This window comes from Glycine soja, chromosome 11, assembly GCF_004193775.1.
Source record: "Glycine soja cultivar W05 chromosome 11, ASM419377v2, whole genome shotgun sequence".
In the NCBI taxonomy this organism is placed as follows: Eukaryota; Viridiplantae; Streptophyta; class Magnoliopsida; order Fabales; family Fabaceae; genus Glycine; species Glycine soja.
Window position 1 is genome coordinate 49,072,821 of NC_041012.1, and position 14,125 is coordinate 49,086,945.

At 32.8% G+C, this 14,125-nt stretch overlaps 2 protein-coding genes and 1 non-coding gene across 3 annotated transcripts; all 3 read right to left on the bottom strand.

Moving 5' to 3' along the window:
- Positions 1-2,730: 2,730 nt before the first annotated feature.
- On the bottom strand, positions 2,731-6,990 carry LOC114373735 (protein RETICULATA-RELATED 1, chloroplastic-like). The gene is made up of 7 exons (XM_028331257.1): positions 6,280-6,990; positions 6,088-6,186; positions 5,433-5,653; positions 4,859-4,928; positions 4,551-4,630; positions 4,306-4,370; positions 2,731-3,300 (listed from the first exon to the last, which is right to left on the bottom strand). The coding sequence occupies exons 1-7, from the start codon at positions 6,706-6,708 to the stop codon at positions 3,107-3,109; spliced, it is 1,158 nt and encodes a 385-aa protein (XP_028187058.1). The 5' UTR covers positions 6,709-6,990; the 3' UTR covers positions 2,731-3,106.
- Positions 6,911-6,992, bottom strand: TRNAS-GCU. Its single transcript has one exon. It is a non-coding gene; the product is annotated as a tRNA-Ser (tRNA).
- Positions 6,993-8,216: 1,224 nt separating this feature from the next.
- Positions 8,217-12,436, bottom strand: LOC114377541 (BTB/POZ domain-containing protein At3g44820-like). Its single transcript, XM_028336094.1, has 4 exons — positions 11,908-12,436; positions 11,647-11,716; positions 9,411-10,625; positions 8,217-9,315 (listed from the first exon to the last, which is right to left on the bottom strand). The coding sequence occupies exons 1-4, from the start codon at positions 11,955-11,957 to the stop codon at positions 8,746-8,748; spliced, it is 1,905 nt and encodes a 634-aa protein (XP_028191895.1). The 5' UTR covers positions 11,958-12,436; the 3' UTR covers positions 8,217-8,745.
- Positions 12,437-14,125: the final 1,689 nt, after the last annotated feature.

Genomic DNA, 14,125 nt, shown 5'->3' on the forward strand with positions numbered 1-14,125 from the left:
AACAAATTAAAAGACAGGCAGTGAAATAAGACACAATTATTTGACAACTCACAAATTTGAGTCTTTACTATTTTCTTTTTGAATGTAAAGTAAGTATAATTTTTTCTATAAATATAATTTAGGACTAGAAGTTTTCCTTACCTAGGTCTTTAGTACTATCCCTTCATCCTATTTTTTTTTATCACAAAAATAAAATGAGACAAAACAAAATATATGAATTCTATTTTATGTTTGATGTGCTAAAAAAATTTATTATACTAAAAAGAAAATAACATAACATTTTCTTTTGTTTTATAATTTTTTGCACCAAATGTTACCATAAGTACAATAATAGAATATTTATACTTACAACAACAATAACAAAGTATTATTTCACAATGTAAGGTCGATTACGTAAATTATATAATGTTATTTTGACACATTTAAATATTAAAGATTCATTATCTATGCTTACAATTGGAAAAAAAAATGATGCATCCTAAACACGTGTTAGATTTAACTTCTTTTTTTGATTTTCTAAAAGAACAAAATATTTGTTTTTAAAACAAACCATTCCTATCACATACATATTTGATTAAAAATAATTTGGAGAAATAATAATTTCCTTTTCTGAAAGCTCTCTAAAAAAATTAAGGAAAACAAGTAATAATTTATTTAAAATAAATTGAATCATGCATGCACTAAATTTCTTAATGATGATAACATGATGTTTGATTTGTCAAATTTTTGAGATAAAATTTAACGCTCAATGAAAATTGAACACCAAAAGAAAGAATATAGATGTTTATTAAAAAATCCTTTTGTTATCAACGTCCATTTGTAACAATAAACCAAACATAAATGCACTAGCTAGGGAAGTCAATTATTTTTTCCATTTCGAGGTAACGTGTGCAAAAGAAGCTAAGAATAAGTTTTTTTTTCAAGTGTTCTAACGAGGAAATCATATGCACAAATATAATGTTTATTGTTATTGGAAAATATTTAAGTCTCACATCGTTTAAAAATAAAATCAAATTAAAATATATAAATAAAAAGTAATTCTAACTAACTTTTGGGATTGAATTAGACTCTAGATAAATTTATTTTGGAAAGATGAAAATTTAAATTTTAATTTAAAAAAAGTGAAAAAAATAAGACAAATTTATCCATCCGTAAATTTCAATTTGTTACCGTTAATGAGACAAATTTACCAGCACCTTATACATCCAAGAACAAAAATAACTATTTACTTAAAATATAATTTAATATTTATCTTTTTTTCCTTTTTAATCTTACAATCACAATGTTACAATAAATACTTAAAAAATAGAAAAACAAGTATAAGTTAGAACAAATATAATACTATAAGTTGGATAAATAGTTATTTTTGTCTGATCGTATAGTGTGCGGACAAATTTGTTTCTAAATATGTCACACAGGCTCTTTCATTGAATTTAACGAATATATGAATTTGTTACACTTTTTCACTTTTGTGAACTAAAATTTGAATTTTTATCTTTCGAGAATAAATTTATCAATGCTCTAAACATTTAAGGATAAAAATAATTATTTACCCTTATTTAAATTATGTTATATATGATGTGTTATAAATAATATAAGACTTGTGCATATGATGCTAGATTTGTTTAAATAATATTACAACACAAAAGGGGTGATTAGTTTCTTTAAATAAGATTTTAAGTCCAAATTTTAGGTGTAGTAAAAACTCCGATGATGAAAATTTAATTTCATCATTTTATGAATGTTCTTGACCCGATTAAAATGATCTATTTGGGATAGATATCTGGATTTTTTTTAAATAAATAAATTACTAGATGTTAGGGAATTGAATCCCAAATTAGTATTTCCTCATAAGTTCCCAGCTGTCAAGCTTAACAAGGTTGTGTTCACAGCTGGACTGGCCCCTCTGCGTTCCTTTATTGTTAATTGAATTTTCTTATGCTAACACATAAAGACGCTTACCCTTTACATCTTCTTGTGTTTGTGTTTATATATTGAGCAATTGAGTGCTTAATTTATATCATCACAGTGGATACAAATGAGCAATATGTAGAAAAGAACGATAACAATATGTAAATCAACTCTCAATTTTTATTTTTAATGCCAAATAAATCTTACACAATAAAAGAGACGAAATACAAATTTGATTTAATAAATTGTATATAAATTTATTTAATAATAAAATATATTATTTATATTTCTTAAAATCGTATAAATGTTCAGTTAACATCACTCATTTTTTAAATTTTATGTTCAAACAATTGTTCTTGATCTTTTGCGCATGTGATTATTTGCTAGCAGACAAAAATTACTTTCATTAATGTGCTACCCAACCGTCTACCCCACTGATTTGTCAGTTGACCATAATAATTGCTCATTTTATTTTCACTAAAATTAGCAGATAAAGGATCCCCAATTGATATTTATTACAAAATCAACAAACTAACATACTAACATCAATGAAAAAAAGTTTTGATATAAAATATAATAAAATCAACTTATTATTATTACTAATTACTTTATTTCACAATAAAACAGAAGCTTCGTCATTTATGAAAACCATAATGATACCTAATCAAGTGTTACTGATATTTTTTTCTTGTACATTAAAAAACTTAAATGTGTTATTACATCAATATTGATTAAGATTTATGATCATAGATAGGGCCAAAACTACCTAACAATTTCTAGTAGGAGAACAGAAAATAGAAAAGTCAGCGGGCTAAACTCTAAAGTAAATGCAAAATTATATTTTCCGATGCTTAGATCGGTACCCAAACAAAAAAATGGTCAGCTTAACTTTAATACTACCATGCCTAGTTATAAAAACCTTAACTTCCCTTGAACATATATGACACAACTAAGTTATAGTATAACATAGGATAACAATGAAAATAAAAATGTGAAAAAGATTGAAGAAAAGAAAAAGCAGGAGGAATCAAGAGTAAAGGGGGGCATGGTCCAATTTTAATCACAAGAAAGATGCCCTACATATGAAAAATTGGTGGGGAGCTTCACTCCTTGATTTGAGAAAGAAAGGGACAAGAATTGCCTAGCCAACTTTGGGTAATAAAACTTTCAAAAAGGCGAAATTGCCTAGCTTCACTCATTGTACGCCACTCCATTTGGCCCAGTCTACGAACTGCATGCCACCATAGATGTTGTTGCCAAATCTCACACCCACAGTGAATGCCATTGCAACAAGTGGGACCCTCTTTGCCACGGGAGATGCTTCAACAAGGCTTTCTAGTCCGTTGATTATTTGATAACGTGTGTTGGATGACACAGCAAGAAAGAATCCTGAAGAAGAGAAGGAAAACCAATTAAGAAAATTTAAGTGCACACTAAAAATCCTATAGCATTAAGAGTTATAAGATTGACTTGATATTTGAAGGGATATCATGAGTTCGAATCCCTCCCCCTAACATATCTAATAAAATTAACAATTAATATTGATCGATAAAAAAAAAAAATCCTATAGCATCATCTCTTCAGCTACTGTAATACTAGTAAACGTGACCCTAGCACAAATAATGTAGCCCCTCTTTCCTTCCTTTTCTCTCTTTCATCTCTCAAGAAGTTAAAAGGTATATGAACAGATGCGAATGTAACCATGTTGAAAATAATGCAACAAGTAAGCTCAAATGTAATATCATTTGGATTAATTAGTGTATGCACATGCACTGAAAGTTATGTAATCACAAACTGTCATTGTATGGTAAGTTTGCTAATTTTTATAATAATTACTTTAAAAGTCATACGAACGATGATTCTTTATTGGTTTCTTTACATTGACCTTATAAAAACAACTTTACCGCTGCACTAGGGCTCGCCCTCTTAAAACTATCGTACCCCATTGCCCAGAGGCTCTTCGCTATGCGAAGGTATGGGGGAGGGATATTGTACGCAACCTTACCCTTGCATATGCAAAGAGGCTGTTTCCGGATTCGAACCCATGACCAACAAGTCACCAAGACACAACTTTACCGCTGCACCAGGGCTCGCCCTCTTTACATTGACCTTATATAAAAATTAAATTCTATGGTTTATATTCCTCTTGTCTACCAACTAAAACAACGGATGGGGTAATCTTATGTCCAGCTTGCCAGCAATCCAAACAATAAATAAATACTTTCTTGAAAATAATAGAAATAATTTTTTTTAATAAAAGATAATGGAAAAAGCATTAATATGAAAATATTTTTTCTGACCCTTAATACAGCAGAGCCAACCGAAGAATCTGAATAAAATAAAGCATAACAGACTGGAGATAGAAATTTTGAATATAAACAGGACAAGACATACCCCAAAGAGCAGCACTTTGCAGAAGAGGAGGCACAGGTATGTCATGTTCAGATTTCTTAAAGCTCCTGTTTTAAACAAACAAAAGCAAAAAATGACAAATTGAGTTTGTGTATTTGCTTTCTGTAGTTATATAAAACAACAAATTCAAGCATTTATGATATAATAATGCAGCCAACATAACAATTAGTCAACAAGACATCTGCAATAAAATTGTACTACAACAGAAGCCATCCTGGTAGTCATACCTTTTGGCATTCATGATCATATTTGCAATTCCTTGACCAATAATACCACATCCAAAGCCAACTGATCCATACAATGCACCCTGAACACACAATGTCAGGTATTCACAAGAACAAACTATTACCAGAAACCAAGTAAAAAATCAAAGATAGCAGAATAGCACCATAACAGTACCAAAGCAAATGGAAGCATACTATTAATCCATGCAGACAAAGTTTGATTCTATTATTTACTGGATTTTGTAAATAATCTATATACTGTCATAAATTAAATAGTTATTGATCACTTCAAGTTTCAGAACACAGGGCACCTTGTAGAAGTATGTAGATACGCGCTGCATCACAGAGAATTTACATCCTGGTCTTTCAGCTTCAAAAACACTGCATTGAAGTAGTAATTTAGTGTCATATCAATAATTTCTCTGAAAAGCATGGAGAAGTTTATAAGCAATTTGAAGTCAACTAAAAATTTCGACTAGGCATAAAGAAAGAAGGAAAAAAAAAATCTTCCTAGGGGTCCCTGAAGTACTGTTCTTCACAATTACTCTATAATAGAAGGAATCTCAATTTAAGAATTGAGTTGCTAAATAGCGTTGGCCTCCATATACAATTTCACAAAAATAATGGTTTGCTACACACCAAATAAAACAACAAATTTTATCGAATGCCTTATTCCACTAGGTGAGATTGAATAAATGGATCACATGATTTCATTCTCAGAGATATTAGGTTTTAGGTTTGCTACACCGAATATGCATAAAAAACAGTGACATTGAACAGAAATAGAATTCAGCCTATATACTGCAAAATTTACAAATCATGAACATCACACATTGGGACAGCACTTTGAGTTCACAAAATTTCCACACCTTTCTGAGCACTAACCTGCTAGGAAGAGCAGCACAAGCATGCTGAATTTGTCCAAGCAAACCTTTTGAAAAAGAAGGCTTGCCAATTCGAGCATATGGTGCTAATAGACCCACTAAAGCAATGTCAACAACCACTCCAACCAGAAGATCAGCAGCGTACAACTCAAATTCAGCCCAGAAATTCTTGCCTCTCTTCTGAACCTCCGCAAGGGTTGCACAACAAGAGTCTATAACAATCTGCACATGCCAAAACAAGGATAATCAGGTTACAAAATCTAATCCAAAAAAAAAAGAAGCAAAAATGAAAGCACTTAATCAAGTTCACATTAAGGCTTTAATAAACTGTCAGAACTGCAATTTAGGCAGTAATGTCAAGGTTAAGGTTTTTAGGGTCTCTGCAGTCGCAACAGAAACACAATTGTGACTGCATGGACCGCATTTGTCTGCAATTTCCCGTAATATCAAGGAACAAGATGAAAACACGACCACGCCCACAATTTAAAACCATGGTATGATACCATTACCAATTCAATTGAGACATAATTTTCTAAGGCACCCGAAACAAACCTCGGTTCCAACTTTGAAAAGAAAAGAAGGGTCAGCTAGCATTCGATTATGATACCATTACCAATTCAATTGAGACATAATTTTCTAAGGCACCCGAAACAAACCTCGGTTCCAACTTTGAAAAGAAAAGAAGGGTCAGCTAGCATTCGATTTCTCAGCATAGCACAATGCTGGATCAGAAAAGACACTGGCCAAGACGAACCCTGCAATAAAAAAAAAGAAGCCAAATTGAGTGCAAGCAGGGAAGAAAAAATTACTTTTTGAAGCCAAAAATTTAAACTTTAGAGAAAAACCACCTGCAACTCCATGTAACGAAGAAGAAACATTTCCCGAATGCCAGTGATCCTCGCAGCCTCCTCCATATCCGGAGGCAACTTGACACCACGAGCTTTCGATTCTCTCATAACGGCTTCAAACTTCAACAAGGGTCCGAACTCTTCATCTCCTCCTCCTTGACCTCCGTCTCCGTCTCCGCCGCCGCCGCCGCCACCATCGCCGTCAGCGTCACCGTGACCTCCGCCGCCACTGGAAGAGGGTTGATCGTGTTTGGTTTGTTGCAATGAGGGGAGGGGTTCTTGGGGGACACAGTGGATCCTGAAAGCGCGGGTGTTGAGGAGAGAATGGTGGAGAACGATGGATGGGGTGTGAGGAAAGTGACAAGTGTTGAATTGGGGAATTTTCCACGTGGCGGCGGCAGCGTTGTTGGAAATGGCGAAGGCTGGCATGTTGGTGTGGCGGCGCCAAGGTAACAAAAGTTGTTATGTACTGCGTTTGTTGTGTTGTGTTGGAAAGAAAAAAAAAAATGGCAGTGGGAATAGAAGAAGGAGTGGCAAGATGGAACAACATAGATCGGCCACTAGGATTCAGGACTCAAACCGTGCAACAAATAGAAATTTGGAACCAAAATGATAACAGAAAAAGATCAAGCGTCGCCTGAGAGATTCGAACTCTCGCGGGGAAACCCCATGTACTTAGCAGGCACACGCCTTAACCACTCGGCCAAAGCGACTCTGTTGTAAAAGGTTCCTCACGGTTATTATTTACCATAAATAGTTAGTTCAATTCACTTATATAAATACACTGCAAGTGAATTAGATGACACTCATGATCCATAGAAAAAAAAAAAAAACTCTCAAATTTACTTATTACACAATGATTTCACAATTTATGAAAATAAGACTAATTTTTAAGATTTTACAATTTTTCAAAATTATTTTATTATTATTATTATTAAATTATTTTCTTCCAAATTCATTTTAAATTATGGCAATTCCTATTATTTTCAAATCTGAATTAAATTGTATTAATTATTATTATGATAAATACAATATTATCTTTAAATTCAACAAGAGTGAGCTCTTAAGTGAGAAACACCTAAAACATGCGATGTATAAACAAGATCAATAGCCACCTGATATGATTCTAAAATTTTGAGATCCTCTTGGATTGAAGCTCTATGTTTAGCGAACTAATCCACACACGTGTTTTTTCTCAATAAATATGCTGTAAGAAAATCTCCCAATCATATCATCTGTGACCTTAAAATCTTTGGAATGAGAAAACCATAAGGATGGAATGAATGACCATCCTTCAGAATAAGATAAATTGGCATTTGAAAATCACTCACAGGTTATCTTTGTGAAACCTTTTTCCTAAGTTAACTTCAAACCATTATAAACTGTAAATAACTCAGCATGAAGACAAATAGTATGTATTGTCGCACGAGCCAGTAAAACCAACTTCCACTTGGCCATGCAATCATGGATGATACCCCTAAATTTAGAAGGACTTGGATTCCCTAGAGAGCTACCATTTGTGTTTAATCTGAGAACACCGTACCCTTGAGGACTCAAGCTCACTCGCAAAGTCTGAGGCTAAGTTTGAAAAACCAAGTCATAAAAGACACAGATTTAATTATATATAATAAAATATTTACAAGATAAATTTATAATGCGTTAAACACTCAAAACTTTGCTGCTCATTTGATTTTATTTGACCCGAACAAATTATCTTTCCTAATAGATACGTATAGTCTAAAAAGAATGCTAGTTTCTTATATTTTCTAGTGTTATGTGAAATAATATAGTTAACGAGCACATCCTTGTCTATTGAGACACTATTATATTACTATCATTCAAGTATTTTCAACTAGTCAAAATTCAATAGATGCAATAACTACCAGACATCATAAACTCCAAATTGCCGACCCTAACGGAGAGGAAAGAACCGCATGAATGACAAAGACCATAAAATATTTTGTCATTTATAAAGAAATTACACTCGTGTCACAACTATACAATATTTTGTCATCTATGAAATAAGCTATGCTAGAAGCACAATATTGTCAGTTACATTCGTTTGTGAGCTCTCCAACCTATGTGCATCAGCTTTGCATCTGCACTAGGTGGAACTTGGATGATTCTTTCTTCGATGGCAATAATGTTCTTCACAAAGGGGTCTAAAACAACATCTTTCACTGTCAATATCTCCAAATTAAGAATAAATCTATACGGATGATAAATACAGGAGCTATTCCCCAACAAACAGGACAATTTGTGAAATTGCCTACATAAGTGTACAACGAACTTTACACGAGGGAAAGAAATGGAAAATGTTCCGATATGCAAACTGGTGAAATAAAAAGGCATAATGGATTGCGAAACATTTTCCTTCCCTTTCCATCGTACAAAAAATTTAAAACCACACAACACTGCTATATGTATACATGAATAAAAGAAAGAGGAACTCTGGTTTCTTGATACTCAAGTAAAACTTTTTGAGTGTCTGGACATATGGGAACGCTGGGGACGTTCAATGGATGCTCTTGGTGTGGATCCGGTGTGGTTGAGGGATTCTGGTTGCGCATCTGAAGGTTGTGGAACAAGCTTACACCCAATTTTCCTGGCAACCAACCGAGGTGAGCTTCGGGAACTGTGAGATTTTGTCGCACTTTTCATTTCTTGCTTTATTTTACCAAACTCTTCTTCAAGTTCTCCAACTCTAGAACTCATCCTATCCATATCCACCTTTAAAACCTGATTTTCACGCACAACAGTCACCCATCCATCTCTTTGTACAATTTCACCTGCCGTGTTGCCCAGGGCAGTTATAGGAACAGGAGCTGCCGGAGCAATTTCACCGTCCAATGCATTGAGACATCTGGTTAATGCTGTTCTCAAATGCAGTTGTTCAAAGAAGAGCACTTGAAGAACAACTCTGAGGGGTAACCTGTCATTTTGGGAAGCATGAGCACAAGCATGGATTGAGAGTTTCTGGTAGTCAATGATGTTGCATAGTTCTTCCTTCTCTCTATCATAGAGCCAAGGATGAGCCTGCACAATAACAAAAACAGTCAGTCATCATCAAACTAACGATCCATGACCAGAAATAAGACTTTATGAAAAAGTGTAGCTCAGAAAAATCAAACCTTGAAATATAAGTCCAATGCCCTGTAAAGGCCATCATGCAATAATCTTGACGACTCGGGGAGGGCCTCAGCAAGTTTGCGTATCTTCCCTGGTTTTAAATTAACATCAGAAGCAATTTCTGCAATGTAATTATCTATCAACTTGGCAACTTTTCTTAACGATTCAGATGATGGTGATGCTGATGCTTGCAGGTCAAGTGATGAAGGAGAAAAGGGAGTTAAATTTGATTCTGTAGATACAAAATAATGGACAATCTGTTCAATACAGTTAGTGTTATATAATGCATCGGAATCCGAATAAGTAGGAATCAGAAGACTATCCAAAGTTGCAAGTTCCAATTGCATCCCTATTCTTCTCTCTAAAGAATCCTTGCAGGTTTGACTGACATTCAATATCAAAGCCACACGAAGAAGTCCGAGCAGGAATCGACAATAAGATTTTCCCTTCTTGTCAGGAAGAAGTTTCTCAATGCTTTCCAACAGAGCCACCCTCTGATCAACTGTGGCTGGCGTCAAGCTGAAACTTGCAACTGTTCTGGTCTTGCCACCTTGTCCACCCTGCCACCGACCTAGACCCGGCAAATGCTTTCTAGAATAGTACATTATGGCACCTGCCAAGTTTTCAGGTCTTATACCTCTCGCTTGCATTGTCTTAATAAGCCTCTCAAACAAACTCACACTGAGATATGAGATGTCTTCAAACCACCAATCAGATTCTGAGCTCCGAATTCTAGCACCAGTATTTATACCATTCCAAAGAATGCTTCCACCAGGGCTCTGAAAACTCCCATACATCATCATGGGCCACCCAAACAGACTTGGATCTGTACAAACCATCATGGATAGAGCATTCAAACACTTGCCCACTAAATGAAGCTTTTCTGCTCTTGGTAGAACAGGCTCAGAACTTTGGAGAGCCAAAATACAATCTTTCCAGTTACGCAGTGTGTTTTTATGGAAAAAACTCTCTGATTTTGACAACAAGTTGCCTTCTCCAAATTCATCTGTCATTTCAAGGTATTCTGCACCACAGTGGACCGATACTACATTTCTGGCTGTCAGTTCCACTCGATACCCATAACAGAATTTTGCTGCAATTAAGAAAGTGTCAGGACCACCAGGAAATTCTTCCAGCACCATTTTCAGAGTCTCATTGGTATTCTTGGACTCTTCATGTGCTCTAGCAATTTTTCCACATTTTGATACAAGAGGAAACTGCAGTTCCAAAGCATATCTTATTCAAACTCCAATGCAACAGTACACAAATAATTTTTCATATCAAAGGCATAACAGTATGACTACCATAAAATGAAGCCTTGTATTACAGAAATGCCCATTAGTTCGTCATGCAACTTATGCAAGGAGTCCAAATTGAAAACAGGAAAAACTGGTTTCCGAAGCAATTTTCTCACTAGTATCTCAAAACTCTAACTTTTTCCTCTTAATTCTGATGGGAGGACTAGAAAACTAATTTATTTAAAACAGGAACAAGTGTTCACAACATGTGATAGACCTCATCTAGTAGCATAACTTTTGACACATCAAATCATGTGAGTCATACATGTTTGAAAACTAGATAAATTTAAGCTTCATCACTAACTGGACAATCAAGCATTAGTAGTTAACTATCTGCACCAATGGAGGTACATCATGAATTACATCCAGCAACTTAACAGCAAAATTTCACAACCATAATCTTAAATAATACCAAAATGAGCTGAAATACAAACCTTTTAAGAATTTAAGACAGGGTTGTCCCTGTCCCTGCCATATCTTAACTTAAGTTGCAGGAATTTGAAAGTTAAACTCCAAAAACAAACGAACAAGAACATCACAACTTTTGAGGACAATACAAGTGGATTTCAGCGTAGGAAAATGTACAGGGTTTGTCCATAAACTGGTGGTATTGCACTAAATTCCAACACATAAATAAAATTTATGGTGAAAGGTGTGTGGCCTTTGCAACAGGTGGCATATACTATATATAGTAAGTCTAATCCAATTCCTTTATTTGAAGAGGGATACTTAGTTTCTACACTTAAACAACAGAGATGGAAGAAACCAGAAGCAAAAACATAAGCCACAAATCACATTAACTGGGTTGGATCAAATTCCAAAGAAAAAACCACGAAGAGCAGTAGGATGAACCAGAACCCCCCTAAAAAAAAACAACTACTATTTCATCTATCTATAGACCAGTGAGAGAAAAGAAGAATTCTGAAAGGAAAGTGTGTACCTTGTGAAGATGGAAAGTGACACCATCGACGGAAACAGTTATATCACTTGGCAGTCCCCCATTGCAGAACCTATCAAAACCACACACCAAAAAAATTTAGCAAAACAAATTACATCAAAAACTTAAAAAAATAAAAATAAAAACAGAGATGCATGGCTGACTTGGACTCCACCCAGTAATCAAGTGAACAAAAAACGTGTCATTTTATGATCAGTCAATTGAAAGAAAAAAAAAAGTGGAAATTTTGAGAGAGGGAAATACCAGTCACTGCCTTCTCGACGAAACCCAGAAAGCTTCCCAGCAGGAGCCATAGCTTAGGGAAGGAAAGACCCTCTTTTTTCCACCTTACGCTACCAACACAACATCATTGTTTTTTTCCTAAATTGTTCCCTCTTCTTAATTCTAAAAAAGAAAAAAAGAAAAGGGCAAAAAGCAAAAGGTAGAAATGAATAGTTAGAAGCCAAGGAAGGGAGCAAGAATAGCGTACCCACTGAGTGTATCTTTTATATGAAAAAAAAAAAAAAAACCCACCCAAAGTATGGTACTACAAAGAGCATAGCCCCTAGAAGTAGAACAATTAAAGAATTGGAAATTGGAATTAAAAGAGAACAGAAAATGACGCAGGATCACGAGGGCAGAAACGGTCGTGGTAAAGTAAAACAAGCTCAAATAAATAATAAAATGGAGCTCCAGTAACGTAAGTTAAAAGCTTGGTACTTAGTATTTTCTTTTCCGTGTGTCAGATATTATGCTCTAATTCATTGGGATATTAATTTCACTTATAATTTATCCGATTCAAGAGAATTTTTTACCGAAAATCAAACACAATAAAATCTTATATCACAACAGTAAATATATATATATATATATATATATATATATATTGTAGTCACAATAGTAACATGATGTTAGTGAATGCAAATGAATGAATAAATGGGACGGATAAGAAACAGCATAGAGAGGAGCGTAGTCGGGGCAAAGAAGAACAATACAGGTCAATAAAATGACAGGCAAGTGTGATGTGAGGTGGAAATTATTTTTGTCCCTCTACTTGTTTTCTTCCTTCAATTTCCTTCTTTATTCTTTTTTTATTATTTATTTTTATATAAAGTTTTGTTTGGTTATTCTTTCGGGGTTGTGCACAGCAACTTTGCCCCCCTACAGGATCATGTTCAATCACAACACGCGTGGCTTTGATTTCCTTGTTGCTTTAATGAGGGCGAGTGGCTGCCACTTGCTGTCGTTAAAAAGAGTAAATTTTTATGTTATTTTTTTTATTTTGGATATATTTTAAAAAATTATCAAAAGAGATAACTCATAATATGTGTTACGATTTCCTATTATTCTTAATTGAAGTCTTAAAATTATTTACGATTTCAGTTAAATTTTTTTTACGACTTCCTTTGAAATTGTAAGGAATTTTCTTTTTATTTTTTTGGTTTCACGACTTTAAATTGTAAAACCTTTTTTTATATGATTTACAACTTTAAAGTTATAAGTCAGTTTTTTTTAATTTAATGTTTAAGTTAATTTTTTTTTCAAATTTATAATTATTTTATGTTTTATTCTTTTTTTAAAATTTTTTAAAAATTATTTTAATGTATAATAAATAATATTAACTTGACTTATTATTAGTATATTTTTTATGATTTTATTTGATATGTTATTAATTTATTTTAATGTTTTATTATTTAAAACAAGTTATAAATTTTTAATATTATTTTATTTAAATTTAGATAATCTATTATTAAAAATACATAATAAAATTAAAAGGGATATTAAAAATTTGAAACACTTTAATTTAAAAATTGATTACATTTAAATGAAAATTACATATTTGTCAAGTTTATGATGTGAAAAATGAAAGAAATGTTCATTATGTAAAAGTAAATGACATAATCATACTAATTATTTATACAAATAAATACACGACTAATATAGTTTATACTTTTTATATTTTTCTTTCATTGTGCGTTTTATATTAATGTATTAATTATGTTGTTTTTAACTTTAGTGAATGCATTTTTATTAATAGATTATCTAAATTTTAAATAAACAAAAACATTTAAATAAAATAATATTAAAAATATATAACATGTTTTAAATAATAAAACATATCAAATAAAATCATAAAAAAATATTAATAATAAGTCAAGTTAATATTATTTATTATACATTTAAATAATTTTAAAAAAAATAAACGTAAAAAAATTGTAAATTTGAAAAAAAAAATGGTTTACGACTTCAAAGTCGTAAACCATAAAAAAAAGGTTTTACGACTTTAAAGTCGTAAAGCCAAAAAACAAAAAAAAATCCTTACGATTTTAAAGTCATAAAAAAAAATTAACTGAAGAAAAATAAGAAGTCATAACACCCATTACGACTTATATCTTTTTAGGCAATTTTTTAAAACATACTTCCAATCGAAATAAAAAGTTGCACACTTAAACATGGGTGACATGGTTTTTTTGGAAGTGTA

Bases quoted from the DNA above. Each gene is read 5' to 3' on its own strand.
- LOC114373735 (XM_028331257.1), bottom strand. From the start codon at position 6,708: ATGCCAGCCTTCGCCATTTCCAACAACGCTGCCGCCGCCACGTGGAAA. The intron at 4,631-4,858 runs GTGCCCTGTGTT...TTGTGTGTTCAG, and splicing joins TATCTACATACTTCTACAAG to GGTGCATTGTATGGATCAGT. The intron at 3,301-4,305 runs GTATGTCTTGTC...TCTCTTCTTCAG, and splicing joins GCAAAGTGCTGCTCTTTGGG to GATTCTTTCTTGCTGTGTCA.
- LOC114377541 (XM_028336094.1), bottom strand. From the start codon at position 11,957: ATGGCTCCTGCTGGGAAGCTTTCTGGGTTTCGTCGAGAAGGCAGTGAC. The intron at 10,626-11,646 runs GTACACACTTTC...TTGGAACTGCAG, and splicing joins TCACTTTCCATCTTCACAAG to TTTCCTCTTGTATCAAAATG. The intron at 9,316-9,410 runs GTTTGATTTTTC...GTTATTGTGCAG, and splicing joins CATTGGACTTATATTTCAAG to GCTCATCCTTGGCTCTATGA.